General features: G+C 40.4%; 1 protein-coding gene across 1 annotated transcript; it reads left to right on the top strand.

The window, feature by feature from the left end:
- The first annotated feature begins 3583 nt into the window (after positions 1-3583).
- LOC131242538 (small ribosomal subunit protein uS13c) lies at positions 3584-6751 on the top strand. The gene is made up of 3 exons (XM_058241245.1): positions 3584-3765; positions 3851-4075; positions 6427-6751. Exons 1-3 carry the CDS (start codon positions 3637-3639, stop codon positions 6589-6591), a joined length of 519 nt encoding a protein of 172 aa, XP_058097228.1. The 5' UTR covers positions 3584-3636; the 3' UTR covers positions 6592-6751.
- The last annotated feature ends 17977 nt before the right edge of the window (positions 6752-24728 follow it).

The following is a 24728-nucleotide window of genomic DNA, read 5'->3' as shown; positions in this document are numbered from 1 at the left end:
TCAGGGCTTTTCTTTAGCGAAATAAATGCCCGAAAGGTTTGCTTCTCTTGGCATTGTCGCCAGCTTACATCACATTTATGCTCTTTCCTTGTGTTTCCTGAGTTTACCTTCAATCCAAGCAGGCCTTAATCTAGATGAAGTATGTCTTGTTTATACTGCATGTGCACTGGCATATGCAGTGTTGAATTATTGGCATTTCTATAAGTTTCGTTAGTCAGAGATACGGAAACAATATTGATATTGCTGATAATATTCCCTGTAACTGGAAATGTGGTGAAACATGAGGAAAATGTGGGAATTTATCATTAAAACATCAGAGGATATTAAAATATACACATTTGCATATGTAGGAACAAAAAAAATTGTATAAAGAATGCATGTATAATAAGTTGTCATTCAATGGGGGCCTAGCATGTGGTGTCACAAGAAATCAGTCCAACCATCTCATCAATCTCATCTATCCATTATGCTATCCATCTTTGCATCTAAAAATCAATCAATATTTTAAAATATAAACTGTACACTATTTCGTCGAATTAGAAAAGAAATGAAAAATTATGATATCAACATTGCTCATGTTGCGATGACGATAATATCACAATATTATCAATACTAGCATAAAACTGTGGGCATATAAAAAAAAAATTGAAATGATTGTTTTTACACTATTTTGTCGATTTAGAAAAGAAATGAAAAATTATGATATCAACATTGCTCATGTAGCGATGACAATAATATCACAATATTATCAATACTAGCATACAACTGTGTGCCTATAAATTTTTTTTGAAATGATTGTTTTTTTAATAAACGGTTTTTGGTGATATCGATACATTGGTGATATTATTGAAATATCATCAATACACTAGCGATACAAGCGATATCTAGAATTTATACAGTTAAAAATATTGGTGATACATTGATGATATGAATACATTGGTGATATAAGCGACACCTAAAATTTATATAGTTGAAAATATTGGAGATACATTGGCGATATTGATATATTGGAGATATTTAGTAAGATACATTGCTAATACTTGAAATTTCTAATACTAATGTTATTGGTATTGTTGAACTGGAGATCAAGAAAATATTGGGGTTATTATGAACAATGAGCATATGTTGGGCACTTAAAGATTGATCATAATACATGTGCACATATGGTGCACTTGAATAATCACACATGGTATATTTGGCACATGTGATGAATGCAGTGTTCGAAGTATCACTATTGCTACAAGTTTCGTTGGTCGAGAATGCAGAAATTATTGGTATCATTAATAATATCGTCGATAACTAGAACTGCATGGAAACATCGGGAAAATAATGGAATTTTTCAGTGAAACATCATGAGATACCAAAACACAAATACTCATATATTTAGAAATAAAAAATTTGTAAAAAATAGCATCCACGATAAGTTTTCATTTAATAGGAGCTTAAAGCATGTATTGTCGTAAGAAATTAAAACAGTCATCCCATCCATCCCATAAATTTATCCAAGTTTCCCATCCAGCCTTGTATCCAAACATCCATTGATATTTCAGAATATCGAAAACAGTTGATATTTCATTGAGAAATCACCGATAATTGGAAATGAAATGAAAATTTGTAATATCAATATTCTTCATATTGCAATAATAGTAATATAACGATATTATCGTTGACAAATTAAACCCTACAAACAAACAAATTAAAACCCATAAAAAAATTGAAATGGAAAAAATATCAATAAACAAATTTTTTCGCAAAATTGATATATCGGTGATTTTATCAAAATATCACCGACTGACGCTGCAGTGGGATTTCATCACATATGGGTACTCAACCTTTAACTTGCTGTTGAAAACTCTTGTGAGCTACCACCGGGGCAAGAGTAACGACCCATCATAAAGGGTTTGACATAACAAGGATAATCTCTTTTCAAAAGATTTTCTCTGCTAACTGTTAAGCATTCAACTGCCCTAGCATAAAAGGGTTTGCATACCAGGGACATCGCTATACCAAATGCCCTTTTGGAATCTTGGGAGATTATCATTTAAGAAGAAAAAAAACAAGTTTACCTTGTGTAAAGAGAATTCTTGCTAACTGAACCCTTTTAAGCCGATTGGAACTGTTGATCTGATGGGCCACCACGATAATGTGGCCACATATCCCTAATCACAGGGATCAGATGATCTTAGACGTTGTGTCAGTCGCCCGAAAATGTATTGTTAAGAGTATGTGGGGGTAGGGATTAAACTAAGCAGCTGATGGACAAGGCGAAGTGAAATGAGTGCAATGGCTGCCGAGATGAACATCTGTCAACATTCAATAGGTGGAATTTACCATGAGTGATGGCTAGGATTATAAAATCATTGTGATTTTCGGAAATGCCTATCAGCACCATGGCCCAGCTGAATAGGTCTGATTGTACTTGACGTTTGCAGCCTTTGTACGTGGTCCACTGCCGAAGCTGTATCATGTCAGGATGAGGTGCACTTATGTTGAAAGCGTGGGCCCTATATTGACGGTCTGGATGTCCTCCTTGCAATTGCCACTTGAATTGTCCACGCCTGAACGTTCCAGATGATTCTGTTAAGTTGACCATCTGATCAATGGATGTTTGGCTTTTAAATGGTGACACATTATGTTCGTGTGACCTTAGGAACAGGTTCGATTATAAATAAAAATCACGGTGGGCATCAGGAACGTTTCAACAGTAGACTGCTTCCTGTAGTGTGGTCCACTTGAGCTTTGGATATGCTTCAATTTTGGGGTCATAACTAAAATGATCTGAAAAAACAGATGGACGGCGTGGATAAGACACATACATCCACGGTAGGAGGCCCCACAGAGTTTACTTATAGCGTAGTTACTCAGTACGCATTCCGTTTCCCCACTAATCAAGGGGCGCGGCTTCGTGGATTCCCCGTCGTGGATAGATCCCTGATTGTGGGGCCCACCATGATATATGTTACTTATATCCACTCCGTCCATTAGTTTTTACAGCTCAATTTAGCGGTTGATCCCAGACAGAAAGAATATCCAGATCGCATGTGAAACACACCATGGTAAAAATTAGTGATTGAATACCCACCATTAAAACCTTATTAGGTGCAACAGGAATGTTTATTTGCTATCCAACCTGTTGATAAGGTCATAAAGACCTGTATGAAGGGATCACGTAAATATCAGCTTGATTCAAAACTTTGCGGCTCACAAGAAGTTTTAAATGGACAATCATTATTTTTCCTGTGGTGTGGTCCACCTGTAATTTGTATCTTCTTAATTTTTGGGATAGTACCCTAAAATGATCTGTCAAAACAGATGGATGGAGTGGATGTAAGGAACATGATATCATGGTGGGCCGCACAGTCAGGAATTAGTCAGGGATCTCCCCATCTGAGTGGATCCGAGGATCCACCCAAGCCGCTCCCTAATCAAGCACGCCACACGCACACGTTAATTTCAATTGCTTACACGTGCGCAACCTGATGGGTATGTACAGGCCCGCATGAGGAACTACCTGTTACGCCACACGTGTAAGACGTGTGCATGCTACCCATTGCTAGTGTTTCAGCTATAAAGAGCAGCCCAGCGGATAAGGGGGACTGCCAGAAAGAAGAAGAAGAGAGAGAGAGAGAGGTGACAATGGCTCAAACACTAGCAATGCCAATCTCTCCATCTATTTCAATAGTCAGCAAAGGAGGAAACCCTTCCTTTTGTCTTCCAAATCCTTCCACCATTTCCTTCCCTTCTAATCCCTCTTCCTCTCTCAACGTACTACTACTACCCCTCTCTCTTTCTATCTATATTCTCGATCTCAGATTGATAGACTGAATTAGGGGATTTGCTTGTATTGCAGTATCGGGGGCTAAGCATAAGGTGCGCTCGTGTAGGAGGGGTGGAGATCCCGAACAACAAGAGGATAGAGAGCTCTCTGCAGTACATACACGGCATAGGGCGGACGAGGGCCCGACAGATCCTATGCGACCTGACCATGCAGAACAAGGTCACCAAAGACCTCTCTGAACATGAGCTCATCATCATTCGTGATGAAGTCTCCAAGTACATGATCGAAGGCGACCTCGTATTCTCTCTCTCTCTCTCTCATATTTCTTTTGAAATTTTTTCCTTTTTCTGTTCACTTAGTCTGTTTTAGATGCATTAATTGACTGAATTGTGATTGTTTGCTTTGATGATAATGATTGGCCGAAAATTAACTGTTTCCCATTTTTCATCTGGATAGTGACAAATCTCAGCCTGGAAATTTCTCAGGATTTTTTTTTTCTCCTCTGATTTTTGACAGTTTTCTCACGATATTATGGAAAAAAATATCTCTGAAAATTAAATATCGAGATATTTATTGTAAATTAATGAATAATTGTATAAAATGAATTATTTCAACTTTCAAACATTTTTTTGGTGTTAAATCGTCTTGATTTCACAATAAATTCACAAAAAGAAAAAAGAAAAAACAGCCGAGATTTTGTAAATCTCGCCATATCAGCGCTATAGTCTTGTTTGATCAATTTTCTACAAAATATTGAAATCTCGGCAATATTTGTTACAATGTTCATAGGGCTAGACTCCTATGATAGTTCACCACCATTTTATGAGTGGCAGTGACTCATCAGCGTAACAGTGCCCCATGGCCCAAAAAAACTTGGGGGTCACACGGAAGCAAACCCGAATTCAAGGTAACAAGACAAAATCAAACGAAAGCAAAACGCACAAAGAACATACAACTTTTACATGGAAAAACCCTCACAGGAAAAACCACGGCACAAAGCGACAAGCAATCCACTATGAAAGCAATATTACAAGAGATGGATGGACTTACCAATCCAAACAACCCCAAAACCTCATTGAAATCCCTAGCTATGCTCTTGAACCTTTAGGAACGTCTTAGAGAATCCTAACATTACCATAATCCCGATTACACCTGATGTATATAATACCACAACCAGAATAGGAAACAAATCGCCCACTTACGTAGTTCTACGCACGCCTTCGATGGGACCTTCGATAGCATTAAAAGCCATTGAGGACTAGTCGATGACACCGAAGCCACCTTCGATGTCATCGAGTAGCAACTCTAAAACTGTCCAACAATCAACTAGGATTTTTCTAGATTTTCTTGATGGGATTGAGCATCTGTTGATGGCATCGACATCTGCTCTATGGAATCGAGTGGTCTATCGATGACATCGATAGATTCTGGTACAGACAAATTTAAATCATTGACAGCAAAAAAATACACCTAATTTTAAAGTCACCATCTGATTTTGCCCGTTGAATTTGAATCAATCATGGTTGGGATTTGCTCAATCGATGCGATTTTCCAACTATGGTCCATCAGCAATGTGCTCCACAATTTGGATGGTCTAGATCGCCTACATTTGTGCAACATGTAAAGAGGATGACTCCCCAGCATTTTGAAAATGGTGCTGAGCTACCGTGGGAATCTTATTGAGTATTCATAATGGAGGGGCTCGACTGATTCGTTGTTTATCTACGGCCGGTTTGTCTCTTTGGCTGGTTGATGATATCCAGATGGTGGGCGTTGCTATGGATGGGCCATTATACAGAAACCGCTGTGTTTGGTGGATGCTACTATCTTATGTGTTAAAATCTGAACTGCTGACACCTTTTAATTGTCACCATCCATTTGAAGGCTACATATTGACAGCTAGGGTTGCACATATCTGGTTTGGTTTCTCCATAGATTTGCTAAGCCCACACGTGTCTAAGGGAGCAATCTATTTGTCGATTGTGCCAGTGTGGCACATGTGGGATGGGATCCAAGCCTTCCAAACTCCATCAGGATGCAACTCTGCAGATTCCCTAGACTCAGAATGAGGCCACTCATCATGTGGGGCACAATGTTAGAATTAGTTGGACTGCTTAGAAAGACCCAAGTTTTTTCAATCCATTGATTTCTTTTCTTTGGCCCACTTGATTAGTGGACAAGCCTGATTTTTGGAATGGGGCGATAGAACAGTGAGAACCTTCGGATGGATGGCTCGGATCTCATGCCATTGCAGTGCTGCCAGATCTGCTGTCATGTAGATGGGTTTTACTTTTACAAGCATGTGGGCTTAGCAAAGCTCGGTTCACCAATGTGGGCCACACACAGCAGGCCCCATCAAATGGACAGTCCAGAGTAGCTAACTATGCTACCAAATGGTACCGTGCAGTGGAAATGAACCTCGACTGGTTCATTTCATGATGTGTCAGTGTCAATCACTACATGAGCAAGTACTGCCCCCCAAATGGAGTCACATTCCCACCAAGTCAAACTCAAAAGAAATGTTATTGTGATTTGGAGCCTGATCTCTCACTACGAATGCTAAGGAAGAAGTTATTTATTCGCACTCTATTAGCCTAATTTCAGTTCCATAGTGCACCATCTTAATTGAATCTGTATTTAAAATGCAGAGGCGTTTCAATGCCCTTCAGATTCGGAGGTTGAAGGAGATCCAATGCTATAGAGGGATTCGCCATATTCAAGGGCTGCCTTGCAGAGGGCAGCACACAAAGAACAATTGCCGCACGTTGAAGGGTAAGAGGGTCTCGATTGCCGGCAAGAAGAAGACTCGTTAAGAAGAATGAATTGGTGAGAGACATGGTTCGTTCATAGTTCATATTGGAAATTTAAAAGTTTTGAGCAAATTGTCTTTCCCTACATTTTGGAACTGGATTTTGTCTGTACTAAAAGAATGCTATGGTCTGGAAACATATGTGGATTTCCATCTTCTTGGAAGGTTTCCTTTGTCACCACTTTCCAAAAAATAAGAAAAAAAAAAACCCAAAAAAAATTTGTTATGATGGTTCTGTAATTTTATTTTTTTTTTGAAAATGCTATCTTTCTAGATTTGCAGTTTACTTTGAAGATTCAGACAGCTGTTTACATCATGTTGCCTTTGCTGTGAGTTTGTGAGATGGATTTTTCTTGGAAAACAAAAAATTTCTTAAAATGAAGAGAAACAAGCATCAAGATAATGGGAACAAGTTTCTGATACAAACAATTGATCGGCTCTGCAAATCTTCCAAAGTGATGAACATCTTGTAGGGGAACAAGTTTCCCATACAAACAATTGATCTGCTCTGCACATCTTCCAAAGTGATGAACATCTTTTAGGGAAGTATAAGTCAATGAGCAGTACTACTGTAGATGGTGCAACCCGGTTATTGAGTCAATGAGATCTCGACACCCGAATTACAAAGAAATGGACAAGAGTATACCCACATGAATTTTAAGTAGAGAGGGCGGACTAATTCTCCCCAAACCTTAAATGAATCTTTAATGGGAATCCCCAACTAAGAGATTGCAAATCTTTAGCCCTCATGTCTTCAATCCCATCTCCCCATATCTTCAATCACATCTTTAAATTAGTCTCCATATTTTCCACAAATAGTAAATTGCAAAATTTGATATTTAGGCTCTAAACCCATAAATAAATAGTCCAAAATCAGCACATGTTGGGCCTTGCGGTGGGTCGTAGGCTTGCTTTAGTAGACCACCTTAGGGCTAGTTTTGATGCAGTTTTGATTCGAACCCAAATTCCCAATATGACAATTTTAGTGGAGACGATACTTTTGTTGCTTGGGGTGTTGATGAAATTGGAAGTTGGAACCCCCCATTATGAGGGCTTTTTTTTTTTTTGCCTTCTCCACCCCATTATAAGGATGGGAATCTTATTCTCATCTAATTTTGGCACAATGCTTTCCCTTCACCTTGGAAAGAGGTAAAAACTAAGCATAGTTTAATCATAATCTCTGATTATGAGCTTGTGTCCCCCCCCCCCCGTTGAAGTCATTTGAAGATCTTGTCTTCCAATGTCTCTCTCTCTCTCACTCAAAAGAAAAAAAGAAGAGAAAAGATCTGTCTTCCAACCAGTGTTCGAAATATCGGTATCGTGTTACGTATTGCATTCTTGGGATATAGATATGTATCGGTTATCGCATGGGATATATCGGTTGTATCGTGTAGTGTATCGCTGTTGTTAGAAACATGGGGAAACATTGGGAAATTGGTTGAATTTTTTGGTGATTGTTAAAAAAGACATCAATACACACTTATAAATCAAAACATTATATAAAAAAACAAGTACATATAATATGTTTTCTTTTTATGGGGTCATAATCTATGTGTTGTCTAACTGAATTGATGCAAGTATGTTCAATGTCTATTCATATAATTTATAAATGTAAGAAGATGTGTGGAAACACAACAATACATTCAAAAGCAAAAGAAGAATCACTAGATTAGGTTACATACATGTTTGATTTGATGTTTGGACACAAAGATTACAAACGATTTGCGAGAAATTGAAATTTTTTTTTTTTTTTTTTCAATTTTCCACAACTCGGCCGATCTCCTCCAAATCTCGAAATCGAAGCTCCCAATCCATGGTTTTTAATGCAAAACATGAAAAATCATGGATTTGTAGCAATTTGACACTAATTTAACATGATTTATAGAAAATAAAAGGATTGAAATTCGAAAATGCTCAGCAGATCAAACATGTGCGATATATCGCACTACTTGTGCATTTCATATCGCACTAATGGTATACAAGATATATCATTGGATATATCGGCCGATATTGTCGATATTTAAAACATTGTTTCTAACAACCTTGGTGTTATCAACCGTAACATCACTCTTTCCATCATAAAAAGTGACGTTGATAGGAGCCATCAAGAGTTCATTTTGCACTCATCTTCCGCCAAGGTAGTAGGAAAAGTTCAGTCCTAGTCAGGTTTGTCCGAGTCAAGACCTTGTCAGTGCATTTGTTACATGTTTGGCCTTACAAAACCTACAAAAAAAAATAAAGACAGCCTAGTCTATGTTTTTTTTAGTGTTTGAGAGGGTTCCCTTGTTCCTATAAATGCTAAGGACTTGTTTATCCTTGTTGCGGTACATGTTATTATAGTGGGTCGTGGCAGATGTGCCACTGGCCACTTCAGCGCCGAGAATTTACCACATTTAACCTCCCAAGTGTCCTTCATGTGTGGATATGCCCCATGTTCCAAGTTGTACATGTGCCACTTGTGCCCCCATATATCGTCAAATCCCCCAGTCACTATACATCTTCAAGCACCCCACATGCCACGTGAAACATGTGCCACCATACAATTTCAAGCACCAAACATGCGCCACATGTGCTAAGTTAGAAGTATGCACATGCACAACATTTGATAGATAATCATTTTTTTAATCCTCAGTGCATGACAAACAGTAAAAGTTCAGATCAATCTGTGTCGGCTAAACTAGTCAGCCTATTCTTGATCAGCTTGACCCGGCTAGCTTGATTGGGACATAAGCTTGCTTGCTTCCAAATAGGCCCTTAGTAAAAGAGGATGGAGGACACCACCTCACTGTGAGAGAATTGCGATCATGGGCCAAATATGTTGAGTGAATGGCAGTGCAAAAGGATTTGTTCAACGATTCCTCTTGTTGTTCAGCACATGATAGGATTCTTGTCCAACACATCCCAACTTGGCTCATTTTGTTGATTTGTGCCAACTGTCTGAAAGAAGTCATTCTTTGGTCAGAAATAGTGCTATTTACCTTCTTACAGCCCAAAGTCCCACCAAAGATTTGTTGAAGGATGTATTGATAATGTGTTAACATGATATCCCCAAATATGACAAAAATACAACGTTTACATGGCGTGAAAACTACTAGAGTAAGAAGGTGGTCTTTCCTAGTTTGGGAAATCTAGGTTTAGGAAAATGATTCTTGGTTTGAGTTAGATCCATTTGGAAGCAAGTAGAGCTTTGTTATGATTAAGCAATCTAGGTGAAGCTGATCGGAACTAGATGGACTGAGTTAGCTGACCTCAACTAATCTAGACTGTTGTTGTTTGTCAAGCACCCGGGATGAGGAAGGATTATCCATTGCATGTGATATATGGGCACACTTCTAACTTGGCACGTGTGGCATATGTGTGGTGCTTGAAAATGTATGGTGGTATATGTGGCACATGCAGGGTGCTTGAAGATGTAAAGTGCACATGTGGGAAGTTTGGTGATGCATTTTTTATGGCACATTCATTGCATGTGCAACCTGGCACATGCATCACATGAAGGCCACTTGAAGGCTAAATATGGAAAACTTTTAGCGCTTAAAGATGCATGGCTTGTGGTGCATTACCACATGCATATTGCAACTAGCTCTACCAACATGTACTATGACAAGGATGAGCAAGTGCCAAACATTTGCAGGAAAGGAATCTTTCCAACAATAAAAAAAATAGTGACCAAGTTGTCTTTATATTCTTGGTTTCTGTGTGGCCCAACATATGACAAGTGCATGGATAAGGTCTTGATGCCGACAACCCTTATCTAGACTAAGCTTTTGCTGCTAATCAAACAGCCCTTTTACGGAAGTAGGAAGGTGATCTTTCATAAATCAAACGTACAATAGTACATGGGGATGTCCTTTACTTCTATGTAGTTGGTCGTATGCCAAGTTATATGCATACCCACATGGGTGAGTCATGCAGCAAGGACGTTCCATTTCTTTCTATAAAAGATAAATGTTTCTTTTAGTAATTTTACTTTTCCAACCAAGCAAACATTTTGGGCAGTTTGTTCTACCATTTGATAAGCATAGAGTGGTTATGGTTGACATCAGGTGCACTGCTGATGGTAGAACTTTTGCCAAATAATCATGTGATTTCTTCTTTCATATAGGATTGGCATACTGATATCTGTAAAGGGGACCCCAAATATCTGGGACAAGGCTATGGTGATGGTGATGGTGGTCATGGTTAATTTGGGGTGTTAATATGGTGGAAACCTTGGTTTCAGCCATTAAGATCAACCGACTGATTGGTGAGATCCTAGGTGTGGCATTCAAAATATTTTTTCGTCCTTCAGGTCAGAACCATCTTTTTGAAATACCTTCTTATCCAGTTCAAAGCTTAAGAAGCATCGATTCACCGACTGGTTGGTGAGATCCTGGGTGTGGTATTCAAAATCTTCTTTTCATCCTTCAGGTCAGAACCTTCATTTTTGAAATACCTTCTTTCTTATCCGGTTCAATAGAAAGTTCCGGTCAGGAAACAATCATATTCAATAGAGCAAGTGGAGTGCTTATGTGTGGAGTGAAGCTAATGGAAGCAAAGGCTGCTAAGCCGTAGCTAGCAGTGTATGAACTCTATGGGGCAATTCCGGCCAATAGCCTTTTTCCGAAGACTGATTTTTGTTACATCCTCAAAGTATTAGCCTGACTTCCTGCCAAAGCCCAAATTGTTGTTATATCAAATTGGTAGATCATAATATTGATATTATAAACTTTATTTGGACATGGTGGATATTACAAGCTTGTTTTACCCTTGCCTTATTCTTAACCATTGATTGTAAAATCCTTTCCAATCCCAAAACTTGCATTGTATCAAGAACTTCATCTATGAAAATTCTGTAGATGTGTAGTGTGCGAGTGATCCAGGGTTCAATCCCTGGTAGTGTTACCTTTCAAAAAAAAAAAAAAAAAAATCTAAATGAAAATACACTCCTAAAAATAGGTAATTTTTCATACGAAATTTTAATTTTATATTGATAATGTAGGTTGTTGTTGTTGTTTCATTTCACTCATAGTAATTGGACTAGCCTTTAAGACACACTAACTATATTTACCAGCAGATGATGATAAAAATGTTAATCATGTCTTGGGGAAAGAGATTTGTTCACCTTAAAAGAGTATTCTGAGTTGGGTTTTCAGTTCTTTTGAAGGATCTGAGGATAATAGCTGTTTCAAGGTTCGCGATTGAGATTCAATGTTCTTCCCTTGCATGTATTGACTGATGCTGTATGCATTATCTTGAAACACGCTTAAAACTTTCTTACAAGCCTGTGCACTCTGATTGATACTTGCGGGGTGATTTCTTGTTGTTCCATTTTGTGTTGTTCTTGGCCTTTTTATTTTACGTTTTTCCTTGTGTCTTCTCAGAGAAAGGAGTGAAAAAGGTGATTTTTTTACTGTAGTCTTCTAGATTTGAGTAAGGAATATGTGGATCCAATCTGCCTTTGACAGATCTAAAGCTGGAACAAAAATCTTCAATAGTGGTAAGAACCTTAAGGCCTCATTTGGCACCCCAGATTCGGAATACCTGTATTGGGAATCCCTTGGATTCAAATACTCCAGTTGTCTTTGGCACCCTGGATTTGGAATCACCTGTAATCCAAATATATATATATATATATATATATATGTGTGTGTGTGTGTGTGTGTGTGTGTGTGTGTGTGCATTTAAATTCTATAGTATATTTACAAGAGTTTGAATTTAATTACTAAATCAACTTTAATATCCCTAATTAGTGTAGATTTTTGTTTGACACAAGGATTGTAATATATATACTTTGGCTAAAATTGATGAAATTCCAAGCCTTGGATGGGCCACAAGCATACGATCCCAACCAAGCGACTGACCAATATTTGTTAACTGTTGATTTACTTGGCCAATGTTTGGACTGCTTAGATCATTCTGTTGATGTAATTTTAGTGATGCAGTTGATAATCTGATTGTTTTGGGATATCATCATCAGCAAGCCATGCGTACAATAGATTACGTAGCCTAGTAACACGTTACACATGCAACTCTCCTACCTTTAAAAAGGAGCAGACAAGGGTGAGGATCGGTAATCCAAGCAAAAGGGATGGACTGATGTTATTATGCCTTTCACTTTGGTGCATTGAAACTGATTTGCAAACTATTAAGACCTTAGAACTCAAAATTAGAGTGAACGGGACAAGTGGAAAATTCAAAACTGAGCTTCAACTATGGACTGGACAATTGCAGCCTCGAGTCCTGTCTGTAGGTGGGGCCCTTACTAGTGAGCTTCATCTGCATTGTGTGTCTGCAGGGGATCTCTGGGGCCCGCCATGATGTATATGTTTTATTCACACCCTCCATCCATTTTGACAGATCATTTTAGGACATGATCCTGAAAAGAAGGCAGATTGAAAGCTCAAGTGGACCACACCATAAGCAGTTAAAAACCTTTATTTATTTATTTAGCAATCAACTGAGAAGTATAGTTATTACAATTTTACTTTGGTAGAATGCAATCCAAACAGCTCCCAATGTAATTTTGAACCACCGGCAATCTTCTTTTTGACTGCCAATTTGATGAAAGCGCATTGTGAAATAGTGTCCAACAACTGTGATTTCCAGCATATCCTCCATCCTCTGGTGAAACAGGATGCCAATTGCCAACCATACCTGTGGCAGGAAGTTCTTGTGCTTAGAAGCTATGTGTGGCCCGCCATGATGTTTATGAGAAGTCCGCCCTGTCCATCCATTTTGCCAGCTTATGTTAAGACATGGGCCCAAAATGAGGCAGATCCAAAACTCTTAAGTGGACCACACAACAGAAAAAAGTGGGTGGGGAAATGCCTACCGTAGAAGCCTCCCTGGGTCCACCGTGTTGTTTATATGCCATCCAAACCGTTCATGAAGCCATTCCTACTAGGATGAAATGAAAACACAAAAATATTAGCCTGATCCAAAACCTGCGGCCCTATAAATGTTTCATTGGTCAATGTTCAATCCTTGCTGTTTTTTTTTTTCTGTCGTGCAACCCACTTGAGTTTTGGAGTTGCCTCACTTTTGGGCTTATGTCTTAACAAGAGCGGATGGATGCGCAGATTTCTCACAAACATCACGGTGGGCCCCACCTAGCTTCTGAGCACAGAAACTTCTTGGGACATCGTGTGGTAGGCAATCCACATCCATGGAGGCAGATTGGGTGAGGTTGGGGCCCACCTTGATGTATGTGTTGTATAAAGTCATTTTAAGGCATGAGCCTAAAAATGAAGCAGATCCAAATATTTGGTGGACCATATGCCAAGAAGGACAACAAACTTTACTATTCCGGCATCTCTCAATCCACTCATATTGGAATTACTCCTTGATGGTTGATCAAGCTTGATAGATTCACCGAATGAAACAAGAAGTTCGCCCACCGTTAAAACTAGAGCTGTATATGAGTCGAGTTAGCTCAGTCAGCTCGCTTGATTCGACTCAAAAAAGCTCAACTCACCTCGGCTAGAAATAGGATTTGGACTGAGTTTGAGCTGGTTTTTGGAGCTCGGAAAAATTTTGAGCTGACTTCGAGCTTGCCTCAGCTCGACTCGACTCGGATCGAACCTCAACTCGAACAGACTTGGATCTAATCAGCTCGATGACTCGGTTACTTTGATATGAATGCTGCTTGCCGAGTGTTTGATGAAATGACTCAACGAAGTGTTGGTGAGGAAGGATTGGATATGTCGCTTGTTTGATTATGATGATTCCGGCCCGAGTGTTTGATTTTGATGCTGCTCTGTAGGTGTTTGATGAAATACATGTGAAATATTGTTATTGTTTTACATTATGTGAGAAATTGAAGATGCAGCATTCTACATGTTTGAGAAAATGCCGAATAGGTTCGAACTGGCCCGAGCTGCTAACCAAACTGAACCAAGCTAGCAAGACAGGCTTAAGGACCGAGCCAAGTCGAGTTCGAGCTGGGGTTAGCTACTGGCCAAGCCGAACTATGCCAAGCTTGACTCAATTCGACTCATGTACAATACTAGTTAAAACCTTCTTAGGGCTCACTGTAACTTATTTGCCATCCAACCGTTGATAAGTTACATTGATTTGGATAAAAGGGTAAAAAAACAAACATTGGCTTCATCCAAAACTTATGCGATCCATAAAAAGTTTTTAGCGGTCAATCACCACTGTTTCTTATGGTACGATCCGCCTCATATTTAGGTATGCTTTATTTTTTGGCTCCTTCCCTAAAATGAGCTGGATTAAGGGATGGACAATGCAATATACAACATAGCTCTACTGTCAAGGGCCTTATCCAGGAGGATGTAGATTTCCTGCACAGGATGCTAGGTGAGGCCATGTTTGCAAGAAATCTACCATACCCATTTATTTTGGGAACTCATCATGCGACCAAAAATGAGGTGGATCGGACACTCAAGTGGATCTCACAAGAGGAAACTCTTTCCTCTCGTATGCCCTACTTAAGTTTTGGATTTACCTCATTTTCAATCGCATGTCTTTCCTCTCGTGAGACCCACTTAAGTGTTGGATCCACCTCATTTTCGGTAGCATGTCCTAAAATGATGAACCGGGGGGGGGTCCACTTATCATCCAAACAGAGAAAACCTCATACAGATTTCTCGCAAACATCATGATGGCTGCTAACCCGACCCCACCTAATCCCCGCCATCAGGATATAAGTAGTCACGGACAGTCCTGCCAAGGGCTGTGGGGTCCGCCGTGATGTGTATATTCTGTCCATCTATTTTGACCGATCATTTTAAGGCATGTTCCCAAAAAGAAAATAGGTTGAAGGCTCAAGTGGACCACACCACAAGAAACAATGGGGATTGAGCTTCTACCGTTCGAAACTTCCTAAAGCTTACCGTTATGTTTATTTTCCATCCATCCAAACTGTTCATATCATAAGGTCGCAGGACGCAGATTGCCGTCACTAGCCACAAACAGGCAGTTCTGTTGGCGGGCCCACCATGATGTATATGTTTATCCATGCCGTCCATCCCTTCTCTCATATCATACTAAGATATGAGCCCAAAAATGAGGCAGATCCAACAATCAAGTGAACCACACCACATATGACTCTTGCATTTAATGCAACCTGCATTTAATGTTTCGTGTATGTAATGCAATCCAAGCTTCTTATGTGATGTGGTCCACTTGAGCGATAGATCTGCTTCATTTTTGTGGTCATACCTTTGATCTGAGAGAAGGGATGAAGGGCGTGGATAAACAGATACATCATGGTGAGCCCGCCACAGAACTGCCCGTTCGCGGCTAGAGATGGGCGGGGGTAGGACGCAATCCACATCCGAGGTCACAGGGAACTGGACAAAAGGAAAACATGAATATCTGCTTTATCTCATAGTTCAATTAGATGCAAAACCTAAAATCTTCTGTAGCTCCCACTGCTCCATGTAATGTCGTCCACTTAAGCCTTCGATCTGCCTCTTTTTTAGCTCATGCCCTTAAATGATCTGTCAAAATGGATGAACCGTGTGTATAAAACATATACGTCATGTTGGGGCCCACAGAGCGCCTGACAGAACCGTTCGTCTGTAGCTATGTCCGGGTGGGGTAGGTAGTACACAATCTTCATCCGTCCTGATTGACCTGTAATGTGCCACGTACGGCTGATGAGTCACCTCAATTTAGGGACTCGTGACAAACGTGCATTGTAGCCCCGTCTCGACATTTCTGGTAAACGCACATCGGCCCAACTACCATCACTAAAGAAGAGAACATTGGTACTCTGACATTACATAATGGATGATACGCAGGCACTGCGATATTGTACATGTGGGATCCAGGTAGCTGAACATAAAATTTCCAAATCAGATGCCAATATAAATGGCTTGTAGACAGAATTACACTGATCCGAGTCTCTAACCGGCTGTTTGCTGGGAACAATGGAGGACCACGATAGAAAATAGTCGGCTGTCTACATTCAAAGGAAAATGACGATTAATTGAAGGTTAATATTGTGTAAATTCAATCAAACACAAAGTCACACGTGTGATCAAGGGCATGTATTTGGATATCGTGTGCAAGAGTAAGATCGGACACAATTTCCAACTATCCTATAAACCAGTGATGGTTAGACAACCTGGGAAGTGATGGGAGTTAGCCATTTTGAATGATTTTTTTTTTAAAAAAAAAACTGTGTATAAGGGTGCATTCTTTCATCAATATAATCATAATACACTTCTTAAGAGAATGAAAATAAACACATAAATAAAAAGGTTGATCAATGCTGATTTCATTAATTAAATACATGGCCTATTATAATATACAAAGTATTGAAAAATAACTTAGAGAAATAATTAAACAAGAGATAATTACTTAATCGGTCCATGAGAACAAATGATCAAGGTGAATGGTCAGTAAAATATGATTGAATAGATATGATCACCCAAGTAAGAATTCACTTGATTGAGATCCAATAATTTAGGATTGTGGACATTTAATCTAATTATACAGTACTGTAGTGGTGGACGCTAGACAGTAGCGATCTATGCTAAAGTTAGGCTACGCTATGCTAAAATAAATGTAAGATAAATTAAGAAGTAGGTAAATGTATTTGGCGTAGGGCCTCGAGCTATTCTTTGATTTTTTTTTCTTTTATATCTTGTTGGGGCAGTTAAACTCTTGTTAGGTTTCTTTATTGATCCTAAATTCTTCGCATTTATGACATGTATTCCAAATAGGAAGGGTTTTAGATAGATCCAAAACTGTTGGCTTATCGAATCTTCTTCTTATAGCCGATCCCTTGATAGAAGATATTCGTGACCCATTAATCGAATTCAGGATCAATCGGGAGAATCTCTATCACTAATCCCGAAACTCAAATTGTTCATGGCCACTCATCTGGTTGGCCTGATCAAACCACATTATACATTTAATCGGAACTTTCATTCCTTAATGGTTTAGAGTGTTGGAGAGATTAAATAGATTGGGGCCACCTAATACCGATATGTTATCGAACGGGTCATATTTTTTATTAAGCTCTCTCATTCTCTTAATTCAAATTAACGTACGGCTTGGGACCTGATCTGATGTTCGCTCTCTCCTAATTTGGGTTTGAATCATATCGGTCCAATCTCGAGAATACTTAGAACTTTCTCGAACATCGCGGATTCTCTGAACATCTACGAGAATATCTCTCATTTTTTAAAGACTATGAGAGACGGCCTTATTAAGCATATCATACCATATTTATGATAGGATACATTCTAATTAGCTCTTTTATAGACGTGCTAAGCATGTTGCTGCATTAGTTGGCTTGCTTAATCGTGGCTAAGTGGTATGCAACAATTCACTCCCTTAAAAGCATGCATAAGGGTTTGTGCTTACGCATTAATAACATAATGCATATTAGTAAAGGAAGATCTTGTTAGCATTAATGTGTTAGAATTAATGTGTTGAAAATAGTAGATAATATTCGGAATAAATAAATAAATAAATAAATAAAATAAAATAAGAAAAGATGGCTTATTTGTTTAAGTCGAGGTATGACGGGGTCACTCGGCTTGAAATCAAATCTTTCCTCCTTAGACCGCGTCCCAAGTGCCTTGGACAATTGTCCTCCTTGTGCGTCCCAAACAAACACATACCTAGTTTGAAATTTCGCACAAGTACAAGTATATTCGTAGAGTGCGGAACAAAACCATTAGTGTGAGTGTATTCTCAATCCTCACATAAACCTAGACTCGGACTGACATGGCTTGGCGAGTGCTTGGTCAATGGCATAGGTTCGGGCTAATGGCATAGCCTCCATTAGACCAAATTCACATGCCCCCAAAGAAGGGGCTCAAGCCCCATAAAAAACTCATTTCTTATATGCTTGGGTTTTTCTTTGTTCATTTTTAATGTAGAATAAGAAACATACTAAAAATAAAATACTTACAAACAGAAACGTAAAAGAAAATCTTTGAATTTTGAAACAAAATTATTACAAATTTCTTTAAACTACAACAGATCCATTGAATATATATCTTAGGTGCAAGTGAAACTTGCTTTAGCATTAAATATATAGTGTCAACTTATAGCTGCTTTCCATTGATCCACGTTAGGGCACCGAAAATGGATGTAAATAGTTAAGATACTTTAATCAGTCTTTCTTTGGGTTGTTAATCTATCTGGGTCCCATAACTTGACACTTTATCACCAGTTAATGGATGATGCGTGTATAATTTGTATGTGCCTGCGTATCAAGCATTACAATTTGCAGTGTATCAAGTTACTTCCTGTCAGGCAAAACCGGATGTTTGCTATAATACATCCGGACACATTGGAAAACAAAACTTTGGGATTATGACCATTGGATCTGGGGTTACTTTCAATAATCCAAACCGTTTACAAGAAGGTTCCCATCGTCGGAGAATGATAACTAACAAAACTCTCCAATCCCTTTGATTATTTAACTTTGTCCATTGAATATGGATCATCTCCTTGATAATTGCTTTGTGGGCCACTGATTCTAACAACTAGGATTTTTTAAACTTTGAATTTTTTGAAACATCCATCTTCGTGTCGTATTTTAATAGATGGAACGGTTTAGATCACTGAATATAAACTCCAAATCAAAATGTTGTAGCCCAAATGTATCCTATGGCATTACATCCGGTTGATAATTTTGTCGTAAAAATCATTTCATTCTACGGTTTTCATAAGCCCAACTCATGTGCAATGCATGCCATCTAAACCACCATACGTGCCAACTATTTAGACATTCAATATCCAAGCCATCCATTGGGTGGGTCTGACCATATAATCTTGTCATAAAAAAAGAAAGTTGGCCCACTAAGAAGGTGATCCATGGCTAGAAAACTCCATTCAAGTTTTTCTCAGCCATATGTTTGCCTTGTAGACTACTCCCTACTTAAATAATGGATTAATCTGAATCATGGATTAGGGCAACTACACAAGGGTACTGTAGACACGCCACTCGGGTTAACACTTTGAGAGGGGTAAGACAATCCGGGAATCATGATCATATCCTAAACTTAATCCTAGCTTAAACCTAAATCTAACCCAAAACCTTGACCCAAACTTCAAACTTCCAATCCGCAACCCAAAACCTTAATCCAAACCGTTTAACCCACATACAGCCCTGGCCTATACTCTATACCTTGATCTGAGCCCTTTATCCAAATCTAAGTCCACCTATCCGAACCCCAAAAGCCCAAAAAGGAGACTATCGGACGAACCAGTGCATCAAATAAACCTACACGCTTGAGCCCGGCCCGAGTCCTTATCGGGCGGTAGTCCAACTACCGTTGGCGATAGTCTACCGCTGGCGGTACTTGGAGTGCCGCCCCTCACGGCTCGTGTGTGATCTTCTGGGGACAGCTTCCCAGCATCCAAAAGTCAACTTTCTTCAGAAATTACCCCCCCATCCGACTTTATTTACTGTTTTACTAATCCCAAGAGCCAATGAGAGTACGCCACGTGGCATTCCTCTCTCCTCAACCATTCACCACTTGTCATGTCATATTTACCCCTCTCAAATCCAGAAATTACCCCATTGTCATTAGAGAAGGCTATAAATAGCCCTCTCCTCTTCACATTTCACACCAACCACTCCTCATTTCCAAGCTTAAGTGAAAGAGAGAGGAAGAGAAAGAAAGAGAGTGAGGGTGACGGAGAGCTCCCAAGCCCCCAGGATCAGATTTTTCTAACCATCTCTTAGCCTCCTCCTAACCTTCTTAATCCTAAATTTGGCCCTGATTGATCATGGTGAAATCCATATCTTAGCCTACTCAAGTTCAAGCCAAAGATCCTTTTACCTTATGTAAGCATTCATCATGACATCTATTCCCTTTTCAACCACCCTACTCCTCTAGATCTCTGGTGAGCGTATGCTCTGTGACTTGTCGTACACCAGATCCTGTCACATCAGAAATTTCTAGTGATCTAGTCCACTCTTCTTTACCTTTTTATATAAGCATCATTACATTCACCTTCTAGACACACCGTTGGATGTATGCTCTATGGCTTGTCGAAATCTCGGATCTTGCCGCATCAGAAATCCATGTGTGTGTTTAGTCCTATCTCCACCACGTCATCTATCCTTTGAGATTGTTTTACCATACAAAGTAGAGACCACACGTTCGTGCAGGCAGAGAGGGTGCCTAACACCTTCCCTCGTTGCAACCGAGGTCCCTTACACGGAATCCCGGATCATAGACCAGAAGTCAATCTAAGGTAGGAGAGTCTTCGAATTTCTCCAACCTTACGTATTCCGTGGGTTCTAGCCGACCACGAGATTCTGAGATTAATTGGCTAGTGGTGACTCCAACATCCACAAATCAGCTTGTTAACCCCATTCTTTCACGCCACATAAAAATACGCCAAATTTGCATAGGCGCCGATTTTTCAGTGTCTACAGAATGACGACTCCACTGGGGAAGTTACTAGCTCGCACTAGCTGAGACCCAACTCGAAAGTGTGTGATACTTTAATCTTAAGGGATATCATCACTGCATTCATACAAAAAAAAAACATCTTTGACTACACTTGTTTAAGCATCAATTCAAACCATGACCACTCGATCCCGGGTAGCCATGACTTCTCATGCTACCCATGATAAGGAACCAGCGGCTCCGCTAGCTTCCAAACCATCAGGGTCAGAACCAATCCATACACCCACGATAGTACTAGTGGTACAAACAGATTTGCCTGTCATAGCGGCCTTGAATGAAATGTCCTAGAACTTCAAAGCATTACAAGAGTTACTGCTTTGCCTAGTACCAAGCGTAGTACCAAACACGCTGGCAGCCCAGCCAAGCGTACAGAACAGCTCAATCTCTCAAACCCCTTTCACCTTTTCCTTTATTCCTCTAGCAAATCCTGTTCTCCCTCTCCTAGAAGAGTCAGCACAAGATCAACAGCAACCAGCAAACGAGAGAAACCCTTCCACACATCTCTACTCATCACATCACAACAATCAGGTTACAACACAAGTTCCCCCTAACAGGAACCACAGACAAGTACTGGCGGATACCCACGAAGGGGGCCAGTTTCGAGTCCAACTCACCCCCCCTAACGGGAGTAATATTCTGGAATTAGCAGATACCCTAGGCAGGAGCTATTTCCGAACATCACACCCTCCTCCGAAAGGGAGCGGCGTTCAATTCCAGCTACCTCTCGCCACTGGGAGTTTATCTTCTTTCCAACAACCCTCTATTCTCGATCCATAAGAAGAGGAAGCAGCACAAGCCCTACAGCAAGGGGCAAGATATTCGCAACAAGGCAAGTCAGAAATCGAGAAATTGCGAGAGCAGTTGCAAATGGTGCAAAATTAGCTCCAAAGGCAGCAAGAAGTGGATCACCCATCCACCAAGTACAGGGATCTGTGTCCCTTCCCTGATGCCCGGGTACCCCTAAACTTTGAGGTACCAAAATTTAAAAGATATGATAGTAGCAAGTGCCCCACAGCACATCTGAAAGCATTTTGTGGGGAACTCAGTGCAATAACAGGGAACAATGGAGCATTGATACGACTTTTCCAGAAGTCCCTTAAAGGTGATGCTTTGGATTGGTACACCTCGTTGGACAACCATCAAATTAGAACCTGGGAAAAACTCTCTCAGGCATTCATTAAGGTTTTCCTATAACTTGAATATGGCTCTAAGAAGGTCTGATCTGGCTGCCCTGAGACAAAAAAGCGACGAGTTCTTATCAACATACGTAGGGTGATGGCGAGCCATGTCAGCTTGAATGAGAAACCCCATCGATGACGAAGAGCAAATATCTATGATTGTGCATTCGGCAAATTTCAACATTTCAGGATATCTAATCTCGTATCCATATGTAAATTTCTCTCAGCTCATCCGAGCTGGGGAATAGGTGGAAGCCGGGATCAGAGCTGGAACCATTTCTCCATGGTCGCACCAGGCCCCCCAATGAAAAGAAACAAAGTCGAGGGGAAACCTGTCGGATATGGAAATAGAAATAATACTGCCCCTGCACAACGCACCATAGAGGTCAACAATATCATCGTAAGTGCTCAAGGCAACCAGTATGCTCCACAACCGGAGTCACAACAAAATAGGCAGTACTAGCCACCAAACTAACAATACCGATCACAGCAACCCCAGCAGGGACATCAGGCACAACCGCCTCAACAACAACAACAACCTAGGAAAAATGTGCAATACAAACAAGCAATGCTAGGCAAGGAAATTCAACCCTTTAGCACATACATACAGTCAGGTTCTAATTATGTTAATGCAAAAGTAACTTTTAACACCACTCCAACCTCGACTTCCGCCCAATCCTCTACCACCAGGATACAATGAAAATCAGTATTGTGCATATCACCAAGCTCCTAGTCATTTAATGGATCGCTGTTTCACTTTGAAGCATGCGGTCCAGGATTTAATCGAAAGCCAAAAAATCGCAATCACCTCGCAAGCTAACAATATGGCTCAGGCTAACATTCTCCAAAATCCCCTGTCGTCGCATCAAGCGGGACTCAGTACATCCAGCACCTCTAACGTCAATCACATTGAGGGAGGACGTCCCACGTACTCCTCCTCACATCATTCCATACAAGCAATCCTGCCCAATATAGCAACTTGAATATGGGGATACCGACAGGCGCTATCGCTTGGGCCATAAGTACTCCTTGAAGCAGCACCAACAACACAGCCTCTCATTTTCCTTGAAGCGGCACCAACAATGCAGCCTCTCATCTACCTCGAAGTAGCACCCAACAGGTCTCCGTCTCTCATCTTTCAAGGGGCACCCCCATCGCCCACCAGGTCACATCCTCAACACCTCGCTCCCCAAGGGGCACATTCAGCTCCAATCTCAGCAGATCGAAACATGTCGAATTTCGAACCCCTTATTCTTCCAATAGGCCTCCCTGATATAGCCCCACTAACCTTGCATGGGGCACCCCTGGTCCAAACACCAAGTTCCTTAATGCCTCACCAACTGGCACATGCCCAAAGGATCCCTCCCACACCTCAGGGAGACAAAGAAAACTCCATTTCCAAACCCTACCAAGATTCGATCACACTCTAAGGGAAATCATCAAGCCCACCACAAATAGTTCTAGCTGCAACTTCTCAACCTCAAGAACTAATGATATACCTAGAAGGAAGGATGGTTCCCTCCTACAACCCAAAGGCAGTCCTATGGCATTACTGAGAATGTGCTGAAGTAGGCAACAATGAGAGATATTTCAGGAGAGATAACCAGAATCCAAAAGAAATCCAGGGAACTTTGTCAGGAGTCACCCATAAAGCCGACGTTGCTTACGACATAGCGACCCAACTCAAATCCATCATCGCACAAATTTCCATTTGGGAACTCTTATGTACATCAAGATCGCATCGAGAAATCTTTGCGAAAATATTGAATGATGCACATATCTCCCCTGACGTACCTCCCGAAATGGTGACGAATATGATCGGACAACTCCTCGCACCGCGAGCCATCACTTTCTTTGATGATGAGTTGCCCCCAAAAGGATGCAAACATGGGCGCTCATTAAACATAACAGTCCGTTATGAAAATTTCAAGGTCCCACTTGTGTTCATAGATAATAGATCAAGCTTGAATGTCTGCCCTTTGAGGACTGTCGACCATTTGGGGATAAAACCGTCTTCCTTTCGACCCATTACTATAAGCGTTTGAGCCTTCGATAACTCCCGGAGGCAAGTCGAGGCAGAAATCGACATTGAAATACAAATTGGACCAGATATGACACTTGTCACGTTCCACGTTATTGACATCCCTACCTCATTCAACCTTCTGTTGGGGCGGCCATGGCTTCACGCTATTGGGGCCATCCCATCCACTCTCCATCAAATGGTTAAATTCCCTTCAGGAAATCGAATCATCTCAGTGCTGGCCGAGCTAGAAATCATTCTACCGGTAACGGTCAATATCCCAGAAATTGATATCCAAGTGATTGACGTTCAGCACGTAAAGGATGATATATCATATCATAGTTTCGAGTTCGAAATTGTGAACTCAATCGCCAACCCATACCCTCTCGTTGCTGAATATGTCATCCCTCTTGCTGAGCGATTAATTTTGAACTATCGAACTGAATTCCATGAGAAGGGCATAGTAGTGAAGCCAGCACGTGCCAACGTGCAAAGACAGGGGCTGGGATATCAACCGACACCGAAAGATCAGGCTGAAAAGTCGAAAAGA

This window comes from Magnolia sinica, chromosome 4 (genome assembly GCF_029962835.1).
Source record: "Magnolia sinica isolate HGM2019 chromosome 4, MsV1, whole genome shotgun sequence".
NCBI lineage: Eukaryota > Viridiplantae > Streptophyta > Magnoliopsida > Magnoliales > Magnoliaceae > Magnolia > Magnolia sinica.
Note: the sequence above shows the minus strand (reverse complement) of the source record. Positions and strands in the feature narration are given on the sequence as shown.